Below are 15886 nucleotides of genomic sequence, written 5' to 3'. Positions count from 1 at the left end.
GTTAGATTGGATGACCTCCAGGCCCCTTCCTGCTCCCTCCCCTAGCGCGAGTGACCTGGGCAGCCTCTGACCTCCCTGGGGGTCATCTGTAAGGTGAAGGGTTAGAGTGGATGACCTCCAGGCCCCTTCCTGCTAGAACACTCTATGATGGCCAAAGGTCCCTCCAGCTTTACTGTCCTGAGTGGCGTTGGGCAGACGCCAACCTATGTGAGGGTCAGCTGTAAGATGAGAGGTGGACTAGCGAATCTCCAGGCCCCTTCCAGCTTTCATGGCTGACGTGCTACCCTCTTCCCCCCATTTCAGGGTCAGTATCCAGGACGCCTCTTTGCCCATGCAGGTTGGCCCCTGTGCCTAGGGGAGCACGTGGTGGTGCATCTGGCTTCCTTGGACTGGCGTCTGCTGGAGCCAGGGGACTTCTACCTACAGCTGGTGCCTTTCCTAAGGCGCCAGCCCCGCCTCGTGCTCACCTGCCTAGCACCCGGAGGCCATAGTGCCCAGCAGCTGCCCTTGCCGGAGGCCAGCTACTCAGCCATCTTCACTGCCCACTGGCTGGACACCCTTAACGCTAGTCGGGTGCCCGGCACGTGGGCTCTCCGCTCTTGCCTGTTGGTGGCACCTGGGGGGCGTGTCCTGAGGGTACCCTGGGAGCAGGTCCTGAGGCCTCGCTTCTTGGATGAGCCAGGGGTTGAGGGTCTCTCCAGCGCCATTATGACTTCTCTAGCTCCTGCAGACCCTGCCCCCTCAGGGCCCTCCCCATCGCCAGGCTCACCTAGTGATTCTGGCAGAGACACACCCAAGAGTCCAAAGCCGCCTGGCATTGGTCAGTGCCGGGCTGGGTGTGAAGAGGACTCGGGAGCACAAGGGCCTCAGCCAGCACCAGCCTCCTGCAGCAGCTCAGAAAGAATAGAGACAGAAGAGCCACAGAGGGAGGGCGGTCTCCACACCATGGTCCCCCCAGCCCATGCCACTGACTGGAGGTATGCTGTGTGCAGTTACGATGATGCTTTGGTCGAGGAAGGCACTGCACCCACTCCAGGGGAGCTGGCTGAGCCGCTTAGCCCCCCTGGCCCTCCCCTGGAGGCACTCCCCAGAGGAGAGCAGCTGGCCGTGCCTCCCACAAGCCAAGGTGGCCCCCCAGGAGCTACTGACCTCCAGCAGCCACTCTTGGGGCCACCTGCACCAATACTAGAAGGTCAGAGCTCGGAGCAGGGGACTGGGCTCCGTGACCATGACAGCCCTCAGGCTTCTGGGCCAGCACAGGATGAGGGAGGAGGCAGTGGCCCTGAGCAAGGACGAGAGGGACCCCGGAGGGCAGGGCCTGGGAGCCCAACTCCCTCTGATCCTGAGGATGTCCAGGGAAGGAGAGAATCCAGGGATGCAGGGAAGGATCCAGGCCTAGAATCACCTGGGGGAGGTAAGTGGGGGTGGGGAGAGCATGTCATTGTTGTCATCAGAGGGCACTGGTTAGGGATCTGATGGGCACATTGGGTATGTGGTGGGGAGGCAGGCTTCCATAAGTGCCCCAGCAGGAGCACCGATTGAGTCATGAGGCCCCCGAGGGTTTAAATCTCATCTCCCCCACTGACTAGCAGTGTGACCTTGTTCCAGTCACAACCTCTCTGGGTCCCAGCGTCCTAAGCATCTTAAAAAAGGATGGAGTTAGACTAGCTGACTTCTAAGGTACCTTCTCATTCTGAATCCTCCAATGCTGTAAATTAGCATCCAGCAATCTCCAGGGAAGCTTCTTGGAATCCCCCTGAGTGGGCCCAGATCTCAGCTTAGGTTTCTTTCGCCAGAAAACCTCTTGGGAATGGAAGGAGCAGAGAAGCCCCTCTCCTCAGGTGAGATTGAACAGCGTCTAGCCTCCAAGGGCCCTTCTCCTGCCCTGCCTGTGCCTGTGAGGCCCACCCTTGCCCAGGACTTGTCCCTTGAGCTGCTGGACAGTGGTTTAGCTGCCCTGCCTGGTAAGGGAGTCAGAGGCTATGGGGCAAAGGGGGAAGGGAGGAAGGGTCCATGGGGAGGGGGGCAGAGTCTGGGAACAAAGTGGGGAGAGGAGGAAGAGTCCACCAGCTAGGGGGCAGGGGCTATGGGGAAGGGCAGGGCTGAAGAGGCTTGTGGAGGAGGGGATAGGTAGGAGGGCAAGTGGCCTGGATGGTGAAGCTCTGCCTTCCTGCAGGGACCAGGGACTCTGAGGGCCGAGTGGTACTGTTGGTCTGTACCCAGAATCTGGCCTGGCTCGGTCCTCACTGTGGCGTCCAGGAGCTTGCTGGCCTCTTCCTTTACCTGCATAGCATTCCCAGGTGGGAGCAGGGCCTGCTTTCGGGTGGGGAGGAGCAGGGCTTGGGCTGGATCCTGGGAAGTGGGTGTGCCCAGGGCCCCGAGAGTCACCCCTACTCTGTTCCAACCTTTGGCAGACCTGAGGATCAGGCCCGTGGACTGACAGTGTTGGTGGATGCCCGACACTGCCTGCCCAGTCCCAACCTCTTCCTGGGACTTGGCCAGATGCAGGTGAGCCTGGGCCTGGCCTGGACCCTGACCTGGGCTGGCATCCCAATCCCCTTTATCCGGTGTGGGGGAACGGGAGGCAGGGCTCCAGCCTTGGCTTTGGGAAGGTTCAACAGTCTTGGGGCCGATGAGGGAGGGCTCCAAGGGTTGGGGTGAGGGTCTGAGGGCTCTGGAGGGCTCTGGAGGGCTCTCTAGGACTGAGGTCTGTGGGCATGGTTGTTTCAGAAGATTGTCCCGGGCTCCGTGCACCAGGTCCTCCTGCTGGGGAAAATGTCAGGGGCTCCACCTCTGGGACTGAAGGTACCCAGGCTGGGCTTCCCCTGGCCACTCTGCCTGCCCAAAGCTGATCCCCCCTGTTGTGGCCCTGCCCCCTGCCAACCTCCTCTTCCCCCATCCAGCGGGTCACACTCCCCCATCCAGGCCATTCCCTTCCCTGGCATCCCTTTCCCTGTGCTGGGTTGGATTAGCCCCCCAAGCTCCTATCCAATCCCAAGTGTCCAGGACCCCCTTCCTCTGGTGCCCACATCCCTCCTCCTTCCCCTTCCCAGCTGGAGCCACTGCCCTCCCGACAGGCTCTTCTCTCCTTCATCCCGAACTCCCAGCTGCCCCTAGCTCTGGGAGGCCGCCTCCCCTACAACCATGATGCTTGGCTGGGTTTCCAAAAGGTCAGTGATGAGGCTGGGGCTAGAGGGAAGAGAGGGAATCCCTCTAATGACAAGGCAGCTGCCGGGGAGTCTTAGGGTTCCTGGGGTGGAGCTCTAGGGACAGCTGCCAAGAATACCAGGCATCCTCGGGGACAGTGCCGGAACCCTGGCCAAGAGCTCTGTTGCTTGGGTCTGTGGCCTCTGCATGACCTCCCTCCCCGTCCTTCAGCGGCTGGAAGCCTTGCAGCAGAGCTACCTGGAGGCCTGCGTCCTGCTCCGCGAGGCCATCAAGAGCATAGAAGCGGTCCCTAAGCCAGAGGGTCCTGGGGTGAGTGCGTGTGGTGGTTCCCCCTGGAGGGTGGGCACTGTGCCCATCATACAGCTCCCCCCAGTTCTGACTTCTTGCCCTGCTCATTGCCCTGGTGCCTGTGCCCATTCTCAGGGAGCTGGGCAGCTGCTACAGGACCCACAGGAGCTGATGCAGCAAGTGCTAGCGTACCCGCTGCTGTCCTGGCTGCAACAGGAGGGTGGCACAGCATTGGCAGAGCTCCAGAGGGAGGATCCAGGTGGCATTCAGAGACCTGACCACAGGTGGGCATCATGGAGAGGTGTCAGGGGTTGGCAGAGCTTCCCACCCCATGGTGCCCAGCTCAGGAGGAACAATTGTTTCCTTTGCCAGGCTGGACGAGGCAGGGAAGCTGTACGCCCAGGTAGATGGATTGCTGCACCAGCTGGTCACTCTGTGCAACCGACGGATACGGGCACTTGAGCTGGAGAAGATGCTAGAGGCACAGGCAGGCATACTGGCCGAGGTGGGCGTGCCTTCTTCTCCCTTCTACTGCCCCCTGCCCATGTCACTCTCTTCCTCTTTTCTGCCAGGCCAGCTACCCCACAGAACCACCTGTAGGACAGGTTCAGAGACAACACTTCTCCTAGTGGGGATTACTGCCCATAGAGTTGCCCTCCTTATCCCAAGGCTCTGTGACCTGAGCCTGAGGGCCCATGTCAGGCTTGGGCTCCCATCCCACCTCCCCGATCCCCTTTCCCATGGACACTGCTCTCCCATATCAAAGTACCCTTTGCTGGTCCTGTTGCCCTCACCCCTCTCCAGATTCAGGCCTGGCTGCAGAATGTAGGCTGGCCAGGGCTGAAGGGGCCAGAGGAACCTTCACTGGAAATGCTGCTTCAGGCCCGGGATGCCTTCTGGAAGCTAGACCAGGCTGCCCAGGTGGGATTGGGTCAGAGGAGTGTATGATACAAGTTCCTCTTTGTGGGGCAGAATGGAGTGCATGTGGACAGAGGCCCACCCAGGCTTTGTTGGGGGAAGGGGACAGGAGAGTAGTGTGGGTAGGTCTATGTTAATGGTTCACAGGGTGGAGACCTTAGGAATCCTATCAGTCCACTCCCCCATTTCACAGATGAGAAAACTAAGGCCCAGAAGCCATCCCAGACCCTGGGGTAATAGCAGGGGAGCAGGGCCTGGACAAGAGGCAGAGGAGTGGACAGAGGGTGTCCCAGGTCTAGGGATGGGCTTGACCATGGCCCTTCACCCTTCCCAGGAGCATATCCATCGTGGTGAGGAGATTCTAGCTGGCTGGGAAGTGACTGAGCTGGGCCAGCTGGGTGCTCCTGGGGCCCGCCTCATCTCCCTGCAGGCCCAGTTGTCAGAATTCTCGAGAGCACTAGTCCGGCGCCGGCAGCAACTCATGAATGCCCAACAGCTTTCTCAGCTACTGGATCAGGTAGCCCTGGGGTACTTGGGCCCCACTCCCTGGGCTTCTCCTCCAGAGGACTCAGTGGTGGGAGGCAGGAGGCTGGGGGGATCCTGGGCTGATCACGCCCGCTTTGGGCCTCCCTTTCCCTGTCTGTGTTGGTGTCTATCCTGGCTCTTGGCCTCTGGCAGCTGCTGAGCCAATCGCTCTGGGCAGGGCATGACCCTGGCCCCTTGCCCCGTCTGGCTGTTCCTTCACCCTCAGGGCTGCCCCCCTTGCTGAACATTCTCCCCAGTCCCCTTGGTGGCTCCCTGATGTTGGCACTGGTTGGGCATTGTGCCTTGTTGGGTGAGGGAGTTACTTGACATCTGTCCTTCCTGCCCGTGTGTGCCCAAGCGATCCTGATGGGGATCACTGGGAACATTCTCTCCCAGTCTGGACTGTCTCTTTCAGAGCTGTTGTAAGCCCTGCCCAAGCCTGAGATGGAGGGGTCTATTTCCTCCCTCCCCTGGCACTCTTCAAGGCCCAGCTCAAACCGAGCCTTTGGTACTGGGGTTTGTCCGTACTTGTCGGGTCGGGGAAGGCAGGGCCAGGCATAGAAAGAAAGTTAAGTGCCCTAGTAGATAGAGTGTGAGACTTGGAGTCAGGAAGACTCGAGTTCAAATCTTGTCTTCAAGCATGATGTGACCCTGGGCAGGTCACTTAACCTCTGTTTCCTTCAGTTTCCTCATTTGCAAAATGGGGACAATATTAGCACCTGCCTCTCAGGGTTGTGAGGATCAAATGGGATCATTTATCCCGTATGTGCACGTGCATGTGGGTAGATAGACAGTGCTTTGCAAAACTTGAAGTTCTATTATTTTGGGGTGAAGAGATTAAGTTGAAATGTCATAGGATCCCAAGATTTTAGAGTTAAAAGAAATATCCTCTAGTCTAGATTCTAATCTAACCTCCTTATTTTATAAATGAGGAAACTGGCCCAGAAAAAGGAAGTGACTTGTCCACGGTCACACATTTCATAGTAGGGTCAAGATTTGAATCCAGGTCTGTTGTATGAAAGGAAGCATATAGACCTAGCTAGGAGCTCTGGGTTCAAGGCTGCCCTGTCACTTCCCAGCTTGGTGACTTTGGGCGAGACACCTCTCCTGGGGTGTCTCTCAGCTCTGCTGGTCTGTGAGTATGGAGGCAGCTGGTGCCCGACACTTGCCTCTCTCCTGGAGCAGGCAGGGAAAGGGCCCATGCCCACTGCAGATAGGGAAACTTTAGTCTAAGAAGAGCCAGGATCCTTCCTTCCTCCAATTCTCCTCTAAAAATAGAACCCTCCTCGATCCCCTCCTGAAAGAACCCGGTCTGGGTCTGGGGAAGTGAGTTTCCTTCGCAAAGGAAGCTGATTTTTGTCCCCTGCCATTACAGGCCCTGGTGTGGGCACAGGCTGGACAGAAGACCCTGGCCAAGCTCGCCGAGGAGGAACACACATCCCCAGAGGTGGTTCTGTGCCACTTGGAGGGGCACCGAGCCTCGCACCCAGACCTGGCCCCATCACACTTTCAGGAGATGGAGGCGCTGGCCGCGGGCCTGGGCTCCGATCTCAACATCCAGCAGTGTCGCCTCCTGGGCGTCTGGTGCCAAGACACCCAGCTGGCATTCCATAGGAAGCTGGAGGCCGCACGCAGGGCACAGAAGGCGCTGCCTGCCCTTGCTAAGGGCCAGCGGTGCCCGCGAGGTGGTGGCGGCAGCAGCTCTTCAGACAAGGCCTCCCTGGCCTCTGGCGGGAAGATTGAAGAGAGAGCTAGAAGCAGCAGTTCCTCGGGGTCTGCCACTTCCCACACCCTAAGGAGGGCGCACACCTTGGAGGCAGGGGTAAAACAGAGCCTGTGGGGTTCTGTGTATCAGCTCAGCCTGGGGGAGCCCCCAGCCTCGGCCTCGGTCACCCCCCACAGCCCCTCAGGCAGCTTCTTGGAGGCTCTTGGCAGCCAGCAAGCAGGGTCTTCCATCCAGAAGCCCCTGGGGGCCCTGAAAGCATCGCCCAGCATTCCCCTTCTGGAGGCCAGTACCCAGAACAGGTAAAACGGAGTTTACAGGTAGGCAAAAATCTTGGGGTGGCTGGTCCTAGAGAGTAGAATAGGCACTGGGAGGGATGACTCATATTCCAGTCCAACCTCCAGGACTTAGAAGCTGTGTGACCACTCTGAGCCTCAGTTTCCTTTGTCCGTAAGTGTGGGAGAATAAATCTTATACTCCCCTAACTGACAGGATTGTTACTGGGCTCAGATAAATATGAGGCCCTATAAAAATGTAGGTGGTACCAAGCGAGGCGCAGGTGGGGGTGAGCCCTGCTGGTCAGAGAGAGACCCTAAAGTGGAGGGGCACACAGGGTGCCTGTGGGACCGGCCCTGACCTCTGCCCACTGGGCAGGCTGCACTTGATACTAGGAGAGATGGTGGCGACAGAGAGGGAGTACGTGCGGGCCCTAGATTACGTGGTGGAAAGCTACTTCCCTGAGCTGGAACGGGCAGATGTGCCCCAGGGCCTGCGAGGACAGCGAGCCCGGCTCTTTGGCAACCTGGAGAAACTCAGGGACTTCCACCGTCACTTCTTCCTGCGGGAGCTGGAGAGCTGTAGCCAGCACCCTCTTCGAGTGGCCCACGCTTTCCTACGTCACGTAAGGGCCCGGCAAGGCTCTCTTGCCTTCTGCCCCCCTGCCCCGCTGCCCTCAGCAGCTGCCCGTCCGCCGCTCCAGGGAGCGCATCACCCAGCCTAGACACAGTTACCCAACCTCCAGGCCAGACACGGGTGAACGGACATGCCTCTCCTTTCTTTGTGATGAGCCGTTCCTGGTCACAGCTTTGTCATTGGAATCCTGCCGTAGGATTCCTGGGAGCTGGCTCTGGTGGGGCCCTTGGGTAAGGCGGTTAGCCCATTCCATGTTTAACTGAGTTTGGAGCTTGGGCCTTTTGCTCGATGTGGGTTTAAATAAGACCTGTACACACATGAACACTCCCTGAAGGGCCTTCGGAGTGAGTGGTACGTGGGCTCACCCGGGAAGGTTTCCTCAGCTGATCTGAACTGTGTGGGCAGCAGAAGGTGAGGCTGGCCTGAGGGCTAGGGCACTGCCAGCCAGGGCTGAGCCTTATGTTTCCACAGAGGGAGCAGTTCGGGATGTATGCCCTCTACAGCAAGAACAAGCCCAGATCGGATGCTTTGCTGGCCAGCCATGGGAATGCCTTCTTTAAGGTCGGTCCAGTCAGTCACAGACATATATTAAGTGCCTGAGGCAGATGAATGTCCTTGTCCTGGCTCTCCTACTGTGGACAGGCAGCCCTGCTCCTTGCCATGCTGGTTGGGCTACTTCTCGTAGGCCTCAGTTTCCTAACCTTTAAAGAAAGGGATTGAAATAGATGTCTCGAAGACCTTTTCCAGCCTTAACCCTCTCCCAAACTCCAAAGTGAGAAGTAAAGCTTAGCCTCGGCAAAGGGGCAGGACGGGGCTGGGTGTGTTTGAGCCGAGGAAGGAAGCAGAGTGTGATGGAAAGAGCCTCGGCTGTGCAGCGTGAGTCTTGTCTCTGCCTCTCACTACGTGTGTGACCTGGACAAGTGATGCCTCCTCCCTGGGCCTTGGTTTTCCCATCTGTAGATGAGGGGGTTGGGCTAGAATCCCTGAGGTCCCTTCCGGTTGTAACTTCTAGGAGATGTAGATATAGCTCAGGCCTTAGGCAGAGGAGGCCCATCTTCCCTTTTCCTCTCTGCCCCCCGGCTTGTCCCCAGGACAAACAGCGTTGTCTAGGGGACCACCTGGACTTGGCTTCCTACCTGCTGAAGCCCATTCAGCGGATGAGCAAGTATGTGCTGCTGCTGCAAGAACTGTCGCGGACCTGCAAAGAAGGGCCAGGGCCGAGCTGGTCCCGAGGGCCAGATCTGGCTGCCCTGCACGCTGCCTGCGACCTTGTTCGGTTCCAGCTGCGGCACGGCAACGACCTGCTGGCTATGGATGCCATCCGTGGTTGTGATGTGAGTGTGCACCAGGCATGGCCTGGGGAGGCCCTGTACCGGAATACAGCGCCTGGCAGCCCTGAGCAGGCACCTGGGTGGCCTGGGCAGGCTCGCGGCCCCTGGAGGTGCCTGCCATGGGGAGGCTCCTGGCTCAGGGCTGGTCCTTTGGGCACGGGGAGTCTGAAAGTTCTGGGATGGCGCCTGCCGGATCCTCCCTGCTAAACTACAGAAATCTCTGCCAGGTGAACCTCAAGGAGCAGGGCCAGCTAGTTCGTCAGGATCAGTTTACGGTGTGGTCTGGGCGTAAGAGGTGCCGGCGCCACATCTTCCTGTTTGAGGAGCTCATTCTCTTCAGCAAATCTCGACATGGGCCCAGGGGGGTTGACTCCTTCATCTACAAGCACTCCTTTAAGGTAGGACCCCTCTCCTCCAGGGAGGCCCTGCCTCTCCTTTGACTTGGGCTCTTGCCTCTCAGACCAGCTTAGACTCTGACTGTGGTATCATAGCCCAGACCTGACTTCTGACCCCAGGTTTAACTCTGAGCCCATCCCTGACTTCAGTCCTGCCTTCTAATCTTGGTTCTGCCTGCTAACCTTAGGTCTGCCTGCTGGGTCTGCCCCGGCTCTCAGCTCTTCACCTTTGTCCCCCAGCACACCTTTCTTGAACTTTGTATCCACTCATTTCTCACTGGGCAGACAGCAGACATCGGTCTCACAGAGAACTGCGGAGAGAGTGGGCTGTGCTTTGAGATCTGGTTCCGACGCCGCAAAGCCAGTGACACATTTGTGCTGCAGGCCCTGAGTCCTGAAAATAAGCAGGCCTGGACTGCTGACATCGCCAGCCTGCTTTGGAGACAAGCTGCCCGCAATAAGGGTATCTGCCCCCAGTGATGGGTGCCCCAGGCCTAGAGGGCCCTACAGGGCTGTGAAAATCAGGGGGTTGAGCTGGACTCTGAAGTGCCTTGTAGCTCTTAATCAATGACCCTTTCCAGCCTTGACATTCTTTGATAGGAAATCAATTAGGAGACTTCCAGCAGTCCAAATGCAAGATGAAGAATTTCTTGAGTATCCACAGGGACTATGATTCTGAAATTTGGGGAGGGCAGTGGGAAGAGGTGGGGTGTGTATGTGTGTCTTTGTGTGTGTGGACACCTTTGGTTACTCCAGGCCTTCTCCCCCCAGAGCTCCGAATGGCTGAGATGGTATCCATGGGTGTAGGGAACAAACCCTTCCTGGACATCACGCCCAGTGAAGCAGCCATCCATGACCGTGCCATCAACTATATCATGAAGGGTCGAGGTGCTGGAGGGGGTTAGGAGGGCTTTGGGAGACTATAGTCAGGGGTCCTTATTGGGGAGGAGAGGCGGATGGATGGGGAAAGCAACCAGAAGTGAGGACAAGAGGCCACAGTATATGTGGGCAAGTGGACGGGGTGGCTGTTATGTCCTGAAGTCAGACTCCTATCCCCTAACAAGGCTGATCTCAAGGTTTCTGTCTGGGACAGGAGCTCGGACTCGGGCCTCCATTGCGGTGTCTCTGTTTGACCACACCGACCCCTATTCTGGATCTCCAGCTTCGCTTCCCGCTGGCCCCTCTTCCTGTTCCTTGCTGGGGCCCCTTAACCTGGACCTGTGTGGAGACCCAGCTCGACTGGGACTCTGTTGGCCTTTGCAGCCTACCCCTTACCTGGAGGAGCTAGATCCAGAGACTGAAACAGGAAGCCAACCTTCATTGAGTATGTCTGCCTAAAGGGCTAGAGACATAAGGGACCTAGTGGGGCAGTCTGGGTGCTGAGGTAGAGGAACTGAGTATGTATACTGAAGGAGGGTGGCTGAGGGTGGGGCTGCCCCTTCAATCACTGTCTCCTCACTCTGGCTCCGTCAGCTCCTGAGAGCTCCGAGGCCTCATCCCAGTGTCCATCAGCTAGTTCAAGTGGTTCAGATAGTGGCTGTGTACCTGGTCTGACCCTGGCCAGTGGCTGTGAAGACCAGCCCTTACCAGCCCTGGAAGACAAACCCCACTGTGACCAGAGTCAATTCATAACCTCAGTAAGTATCCTGGGATGCTCAAGTCCTTGTCTGTTCCCTTCACCTCTCCCTTGAGGTGTTGAAATACACCATTTAGTTCACCTATGTGGGTTGGTCATCATTTGCTTTCCTGGGTAGGGCCAGGGCTTTAATGCTTGACAAGATGATTAGACACTCTGGCTGGGGAGTTGGGGGAACCTGGGCATGATATCTCTTGGGCTTCCACAGGTCTGAACTCTGCTTTGGCAAATGTGATGGATGCTGGCCAGGAGGAGTGAAGCCTTTTCTCCGCATCTGTTCTTCCCCTCAGCTGGGAGGCCTAGGCTTTAGGGATGCCCCACCCTGGCCCATTATCCTGTTGTTGGTCAGGGCAAGGCCCAAGGCATGAGTTTATGTTCCCTTTTTTAGTTGCTTCAGTTACCTAAGTTGATGCCTTACATCCTGAACAGGCAGCTCTGTTAGCCACAAATTCTGATATCTTAACCATTTTGAATGTCTGGGTAGCCACTTCCTCAGCTCCTGCTAAGGAGGAAAAAGGAGGAGCAGACAGATGCTTAATGCCCATGGCTGATTTTGACAAAGGGCCTGTCCTAGGGTGGCCAAAAATGGCCATGTAGTGTGAAGGACTCCCCCTCTCCTAGCCATCTATGCGGAGATTCTGAGGGGCAATTAGAGCCAGCCAGGCCCAGCTTTAAGTTACAATTAGACTACAGGGGAAGGTGTTGTGTTTCATATTTTATTTTAGCCAGGGTGACAGAGAATTTGGAGATGCCTGGGTATAGGAGTAGGTGATGAGGTGGAGGGTGTTATTGGGCATAGAACAGCGTCACCTACAGCAGACTCAGTGGCAAAGATGGTGGTCAGCCCCCTGGGACTTGGAGAAAGGGGATTTCCCAGGATCTGTTTCCTCTTTTGGCTCAAGTCCCATCAGCATTCTAGCACTGGCCCAGCTCCTTAGCCTCAAAGTCTCCTCCAATCTCAGGGACAAAGACCCATAAGGCCTTGCTGTGGCTGACCTGCCATTTTCTGTATCCTTGGGTCCCCTTTTGGAATCTCACAGCATTTCTCTTTATTCTCCACGAGGGAAAGAATAAGCTGGCTAACTCTGTGAATTTGGGGAGATGGTGGGGTGGACAAGTAGGTTTGCAGCCCTTTGGCGGGGAGTGGTGGGTCTAGCACGCAGCTGACATTGTCTTCTGCCTATACCACCCCAGGCCTGCTGTAGATTCCCCACCATACTAGCCAGGTCCCTCCCTTCTAGTCCTGAGCTCACTAGGATCCCATCCTAGCATTCTTCTCTGGATTCATACTATAATGTTGACCTGATGGCTTTTTTGAATTGTTTCTAATAAAGGTTTATATCTATTTGGATGTAATCTAGCCTTTGATTTCTTGGAGAGGGAAGCTTACCACTTTGTTCTGGTTTAGAACTTTATTTGTTTATAAAAGGACAGGCTCTGGTTCACACACATATGCACACAGCACACACAGGTTCATGCGCGTGCACACACACACAGATGTGCACACTCATGCACAAAGACCTATGTCCATACAGTTTACATGAGCTCCAGGTGTGGGTGGCTTCTTCCCTAACACTCCTGCAGGTACTTCCCCAGGACTGAGTAGGAGACAGACCTGGACAAACCTTTCTTGATGAGCAGGTCCACACAGCGGCTGTATTTCCTGGCAAACGGCAGTGTGAGCTGAAAGGAAAGCCAGGCCAGTCCAGCCCTCAGTGCAGGGCTCCTTAGGCCATGTGTGTCTAGTCCCCAGGCTCTGAGGTAATGATGGGGCTGGGCTGGTCCCTTCTCACCTTGGACATGGTCACAGCCTTCTGCCCCTCTCTTAGGAGCACTTCTCCATGGACTGGTGGGGGCAGAGGAGCTAGAGTGACCATAGAACCCCAGTGTTGGCAGGAAACTCACAGATCATCTTGAGCAGGCCCTACTTGAAAAGGAATTACCTCTTTTGGACTCCTGCCTACAGGTTCCTTTGGCCTTGCTTGAAGGCCTCCACAGGGACACATAGGGACAAGTCTGATTAGAAGCAGCTATTTTCTCCTAATGGGTACATGGTATCATAAAAGTGGGTCCTCCCTCCTGTGATGCCAGGCACAGCCATCCTGTGGGACTCTTGTCCACTCTTCTTGGGAATCAGCCATAAGAGGACAATCTCTCTCCTGGTTGGAGATTATGATATTGTGTGGGCATTGCAGAAGCACTTGGCCGTCTGCTGATTGTACATGCCTGGTCCATCTTTCTTCTGATCAAACACTTCTAGGCTGACATCTTTCACACTGTTTCTTTGTAATTCCTCATTTGTAATGTGCGGCAATCTGCTCACATCAAACCCTCAAACCTGCCTTTCTGCCCCGTTCACCCCTTCCTCTTGGTTCTGTCCTCTTCTTATGTCAAGGCCCACCACATACTTAAAGTGGTCTTGTCCTCCCTCCCTACATCTTTCCTCCATGCTAACCTCCCCTGCTCTCTTTAGCCAATACTCATAGCCTCGGGAGGCCAGTCACCATCCTGATGGCCACAAGGTGGCTTGCCAGCATACCTCCTAAGATATGGTGCCCACTAGGCTGGTGTGACCCAGGCAGCGGACAGGGAGACAACGGCCTTTTCTCTCTCTGCATTCTCCTTGAGCGCTGCAGCCTTTGACACTTGATACTTGACCACACACCTCCTTGATATTCTTCTCCTGGTTCTCCTACCTGGCTGCTCCTTCCCTGTCTCCTTTGCTGGATCCTCCAGATCATGCTCTCTAACCCTAGGTGTCCCCCTGGGTTCTGTCCTGGGCCGTTTTCTCTTCTCCCTCTGTACTTCTTCACTTGGTGACCTCATCAGCTCTCATGGATTTAATTATCATCTCTATGCTGATGATTCTCAAATCTACCTGTCCTATCCCAACCTCTCTTCTGACCTCCAATCTTGCATCTCCAGTTGACTTTCAAACATCTCAAATTGGATGTCCAGTAGATATCTTAAACCAAGTATATTTAAAGCAGAACTCATCAAGATTCCACCTAAATCCTCCCCACCTCCCGCCTTCCATGTTACTGTCAAGCGCAATACCATCCTAATGGTGTCATCCTGGATTCTTCACTATCTCTTTCTCCCTAGATCCAAGCTGTTGCCAAGGGCTGCTGATTTTTTTTTTTTTTTTTGGCAAGGCAATTGGGGTTAAGTGACTTGCCCAGGGTCACACAGCTAGTAAGTGTCAAGTGTCTGAGGCCGTATTTGAACTCAGGTCCTCCTGACTCCAAGGCCAGAGCTCTAGCCACTGCGCCACCTAGCTGCCTCAAAGGGCCGCTGATTTTACCATCGCAATATTTCCCCTTCTCTCCTCTGACATTGCCCCTACCCTGGTGCAGACCCTCATCACCTCACACCTGGATTATTACAATAGCCTGCTGGTGAGTCTGCCTGCCTCAAGTCTCTCCCCACTCCAACCCATCCTACATTCAACCCCCAAAGGAATTTTCCTAAAGTTCAGGTCTACCCATGTGACTCCCTTATTCAATAAGCTCCAGTGATTCCTTGTTGCCTCCAGGATCAAAAATAAAATACTGTTTGACATTTACAGCCCTTTAAGACCTAACCTTCACGTACTTTTCCAGCCTTCTTACACTTACACCCCACCACGTGCTCTTCCATCCAGTGACACTTTTTGGCCTCAAGTCTACCTGCTCCCTTCCTTGGCTTCCTTTCCCTCCCGGGTAAAATCCCATCTTTTACTGGAAGCATTCCCCAAGCTCTCTTAATTCCAGTGCCTTCCCTCTGTTAATTATTTCCTATTTATCCTGTATATAGCTTGTTTGTATATATTTGTTTGCATGTTGTCTCTCCCATTAGATTGTAAGCTCCTTGAGGGCAGAGATTGTCTTCTGCTTTTTTGTGTATCCCCAGGGCTTAGCCCAGAACTTAATGTATGGAAGGTGCTTACTAAATGTTGACTAATTGACTATCATCTACTGCTGGACACTTTTTCTCTATTGATTCAAAGATTACATTAACTTTTTGGGTTGCCATGCCCCACTGTCAATTCACCCTGAGCTTTCTGGGCCCCTCTTCCTCCACATTTTTCACAGCAATTGGTGTCTGATGACATTGGACCACTCCCAGATCCAATACTTGTGCAACTATCTTTTGAACCCAAGTGTAGGACTTAAAAAATTTCATCTTCTTAGGTTTGGCCCATCATTTTAGTTCATTGAGATCTTTGGGGATCTTGACTGTTGTTCAATGTGCTGGCTATCCCTGCTTTTTGCTGCCTTTTTCTGATGTGACCACTTGAGCCGAATTTGAGGCTTTTCTGTCAGGTGAGGAGAAGCAACTCCAATCACTTTCATCCCTAACTTCCCCTTAAAGAACTTTAGGCGTTTTTAATTGAAAGAGCTCTTTCTCTCCTGTGCTAGGTTCTTCAAAGCCCAGCTACTCTCATGGTTACACTGCAAAGAAAATCTAACTTGTCCTGGTCCTTCATTCCTCCTGCCACCCCATCCCCAGTCTCCTTGGTCTTCTCCACACAAACCCCTACCCCAATCTCTGTTTTATATTAGTCTTGCTGACCTTATAAGCTCAGCCTAGCAATGAACAAGAACCCACTGGGCCCTAAGCCAGAGAGAAATGTATTTGCCAAGCCAGGCCATGCTACTAGATTATAAACTCCTGAGGCCAAGGACCCTGTCTAGTATCCATAATGCCTTGTATACAGTAGGTTCTCCATGACCTGATGAGAAAAGCATTGGCCACAGCCTCAGGAGGCTGGAGTCTGAAGCTTGGCCCAGAACTACCTGACTTAAGGATCTTGTGCAAGTACTACATAAACAAGTCCTGCTGTAACTTCAGAATGATCAAGTGGCCAGTGCCCCTTACTCCAGGACTTCTGGCTTTTGCCTTGGGATAGAGTCTTGCATAGAAAATGCTGGAGGTGGAGGGGATCTTAAGGACAATCTTGTCCAACCACCTTGGTTTCCATAAGATGAAAGTGAGGGTCAATGACTTT

At 54.9% G+C, this 15886-nt stretch overlaps 2 protein-coding genes across 2 annotated transcripts in view; one reads left to right on the top strand and one right to left on the bottom strand.

Moving 5' to 3' along the window:
* PLEKHG4 (pleckstrin homology and RhoGEF domain containing G4) overlaps positions 1–11154 on the top strand; it is a 14118-nt gene extending 2964 nt beyond the window's left edge. The window contains exons 5-25 of the mRNA XM_027847038.1: positions 304–1414; positions 1797–1964; positions 2177–2300; positions 2415–2508; positions 2731–2805; positions 3054–3170; positions 3379–3477; positions 3592–3740; positions 3829–3961; positions 4261–4377; positions 4709–4891; positions 6275–6924; positions 7277–7523; positions 8006–8095; positions 8626–8868; positions 9093–9263; positions 9546–9723; positions 10032–10148; positions 10354–10584; positions 10734–10871; positions 11105–11154. Coding sequence (XP_027702839.1) covers positions 304–1414; positions 1797–1964; positions 2177–2300; positions 2415–2508; positions 2731–2805; positions 3054–3170; positions 3379–3477; positions 3592–3740; positions 3829–3961; positions 4261–4377; positions 4709–4891; positions 6275–6924; positions 7277–7523; positions 8006–8095; positions 8626–8868; positions 9093–9263; positions 9546–9723; positions 10032–10148; positions 10354–10584; positions 10734–10871; positions 11105–11154 — 4485 coding nt within the window. The remainder of the gene's footprint in view (positions 1–303; positions 1415–1796; positions 1965–2176; positions 2301–2414; positions 2509–2730; positions 2806–3053; positions 3171–3378; positions 3478–3591; positions 3741–3828; positions 3962–4260; positions 4378–4708; positions 4892–6274; positions 6925–7276; positions 7524–8005; positions 8096–8625; positions 8869–9092; positions 9264–9545; positions 9724–10031; positions 10149–10353; positions 10585–10733; positions 10872–11104) is intronic.
* Positions 11155–12465: 1311 nt separating this feature from the next.
* The window catches only part of KCTD19 (potassium channel tetramerization domain containing 19), a 41296-nt gene continuing 37875 nt past the window's right edge, over positions 12466–15886 (bottom strand). Inside the window, 1 exon segment of the mRNA XM_027847762.1 lies at positions 12466–12579. Within this exon segment, the coding sequence (XP_027703563.1) occupies positions 12466–12579 (114 nt within the window).

This window comes from Vombatus ursinus, unplaced genomic scaffold (genome assembly GCF_900497805.2).
Source record: "Vombatus ursinus unplaced genomic scaffold, bare-nosed wombat genome assembly UNPS02005286.1, whole genome shotgun sequence".
Classification (NCBI taxonomy): domain Eukaryota; kingdom Metazoa; phylum Chordata; class Mammalia; order Diprotodontia; family Vombatidae; genus Vombatus; species Vombatus ursinus.
The sequence above is the reverse complement of the archived record's forward strand: the minus strand, read 5'-3'. Positions and strand labels throughout refer to the sequence as shown.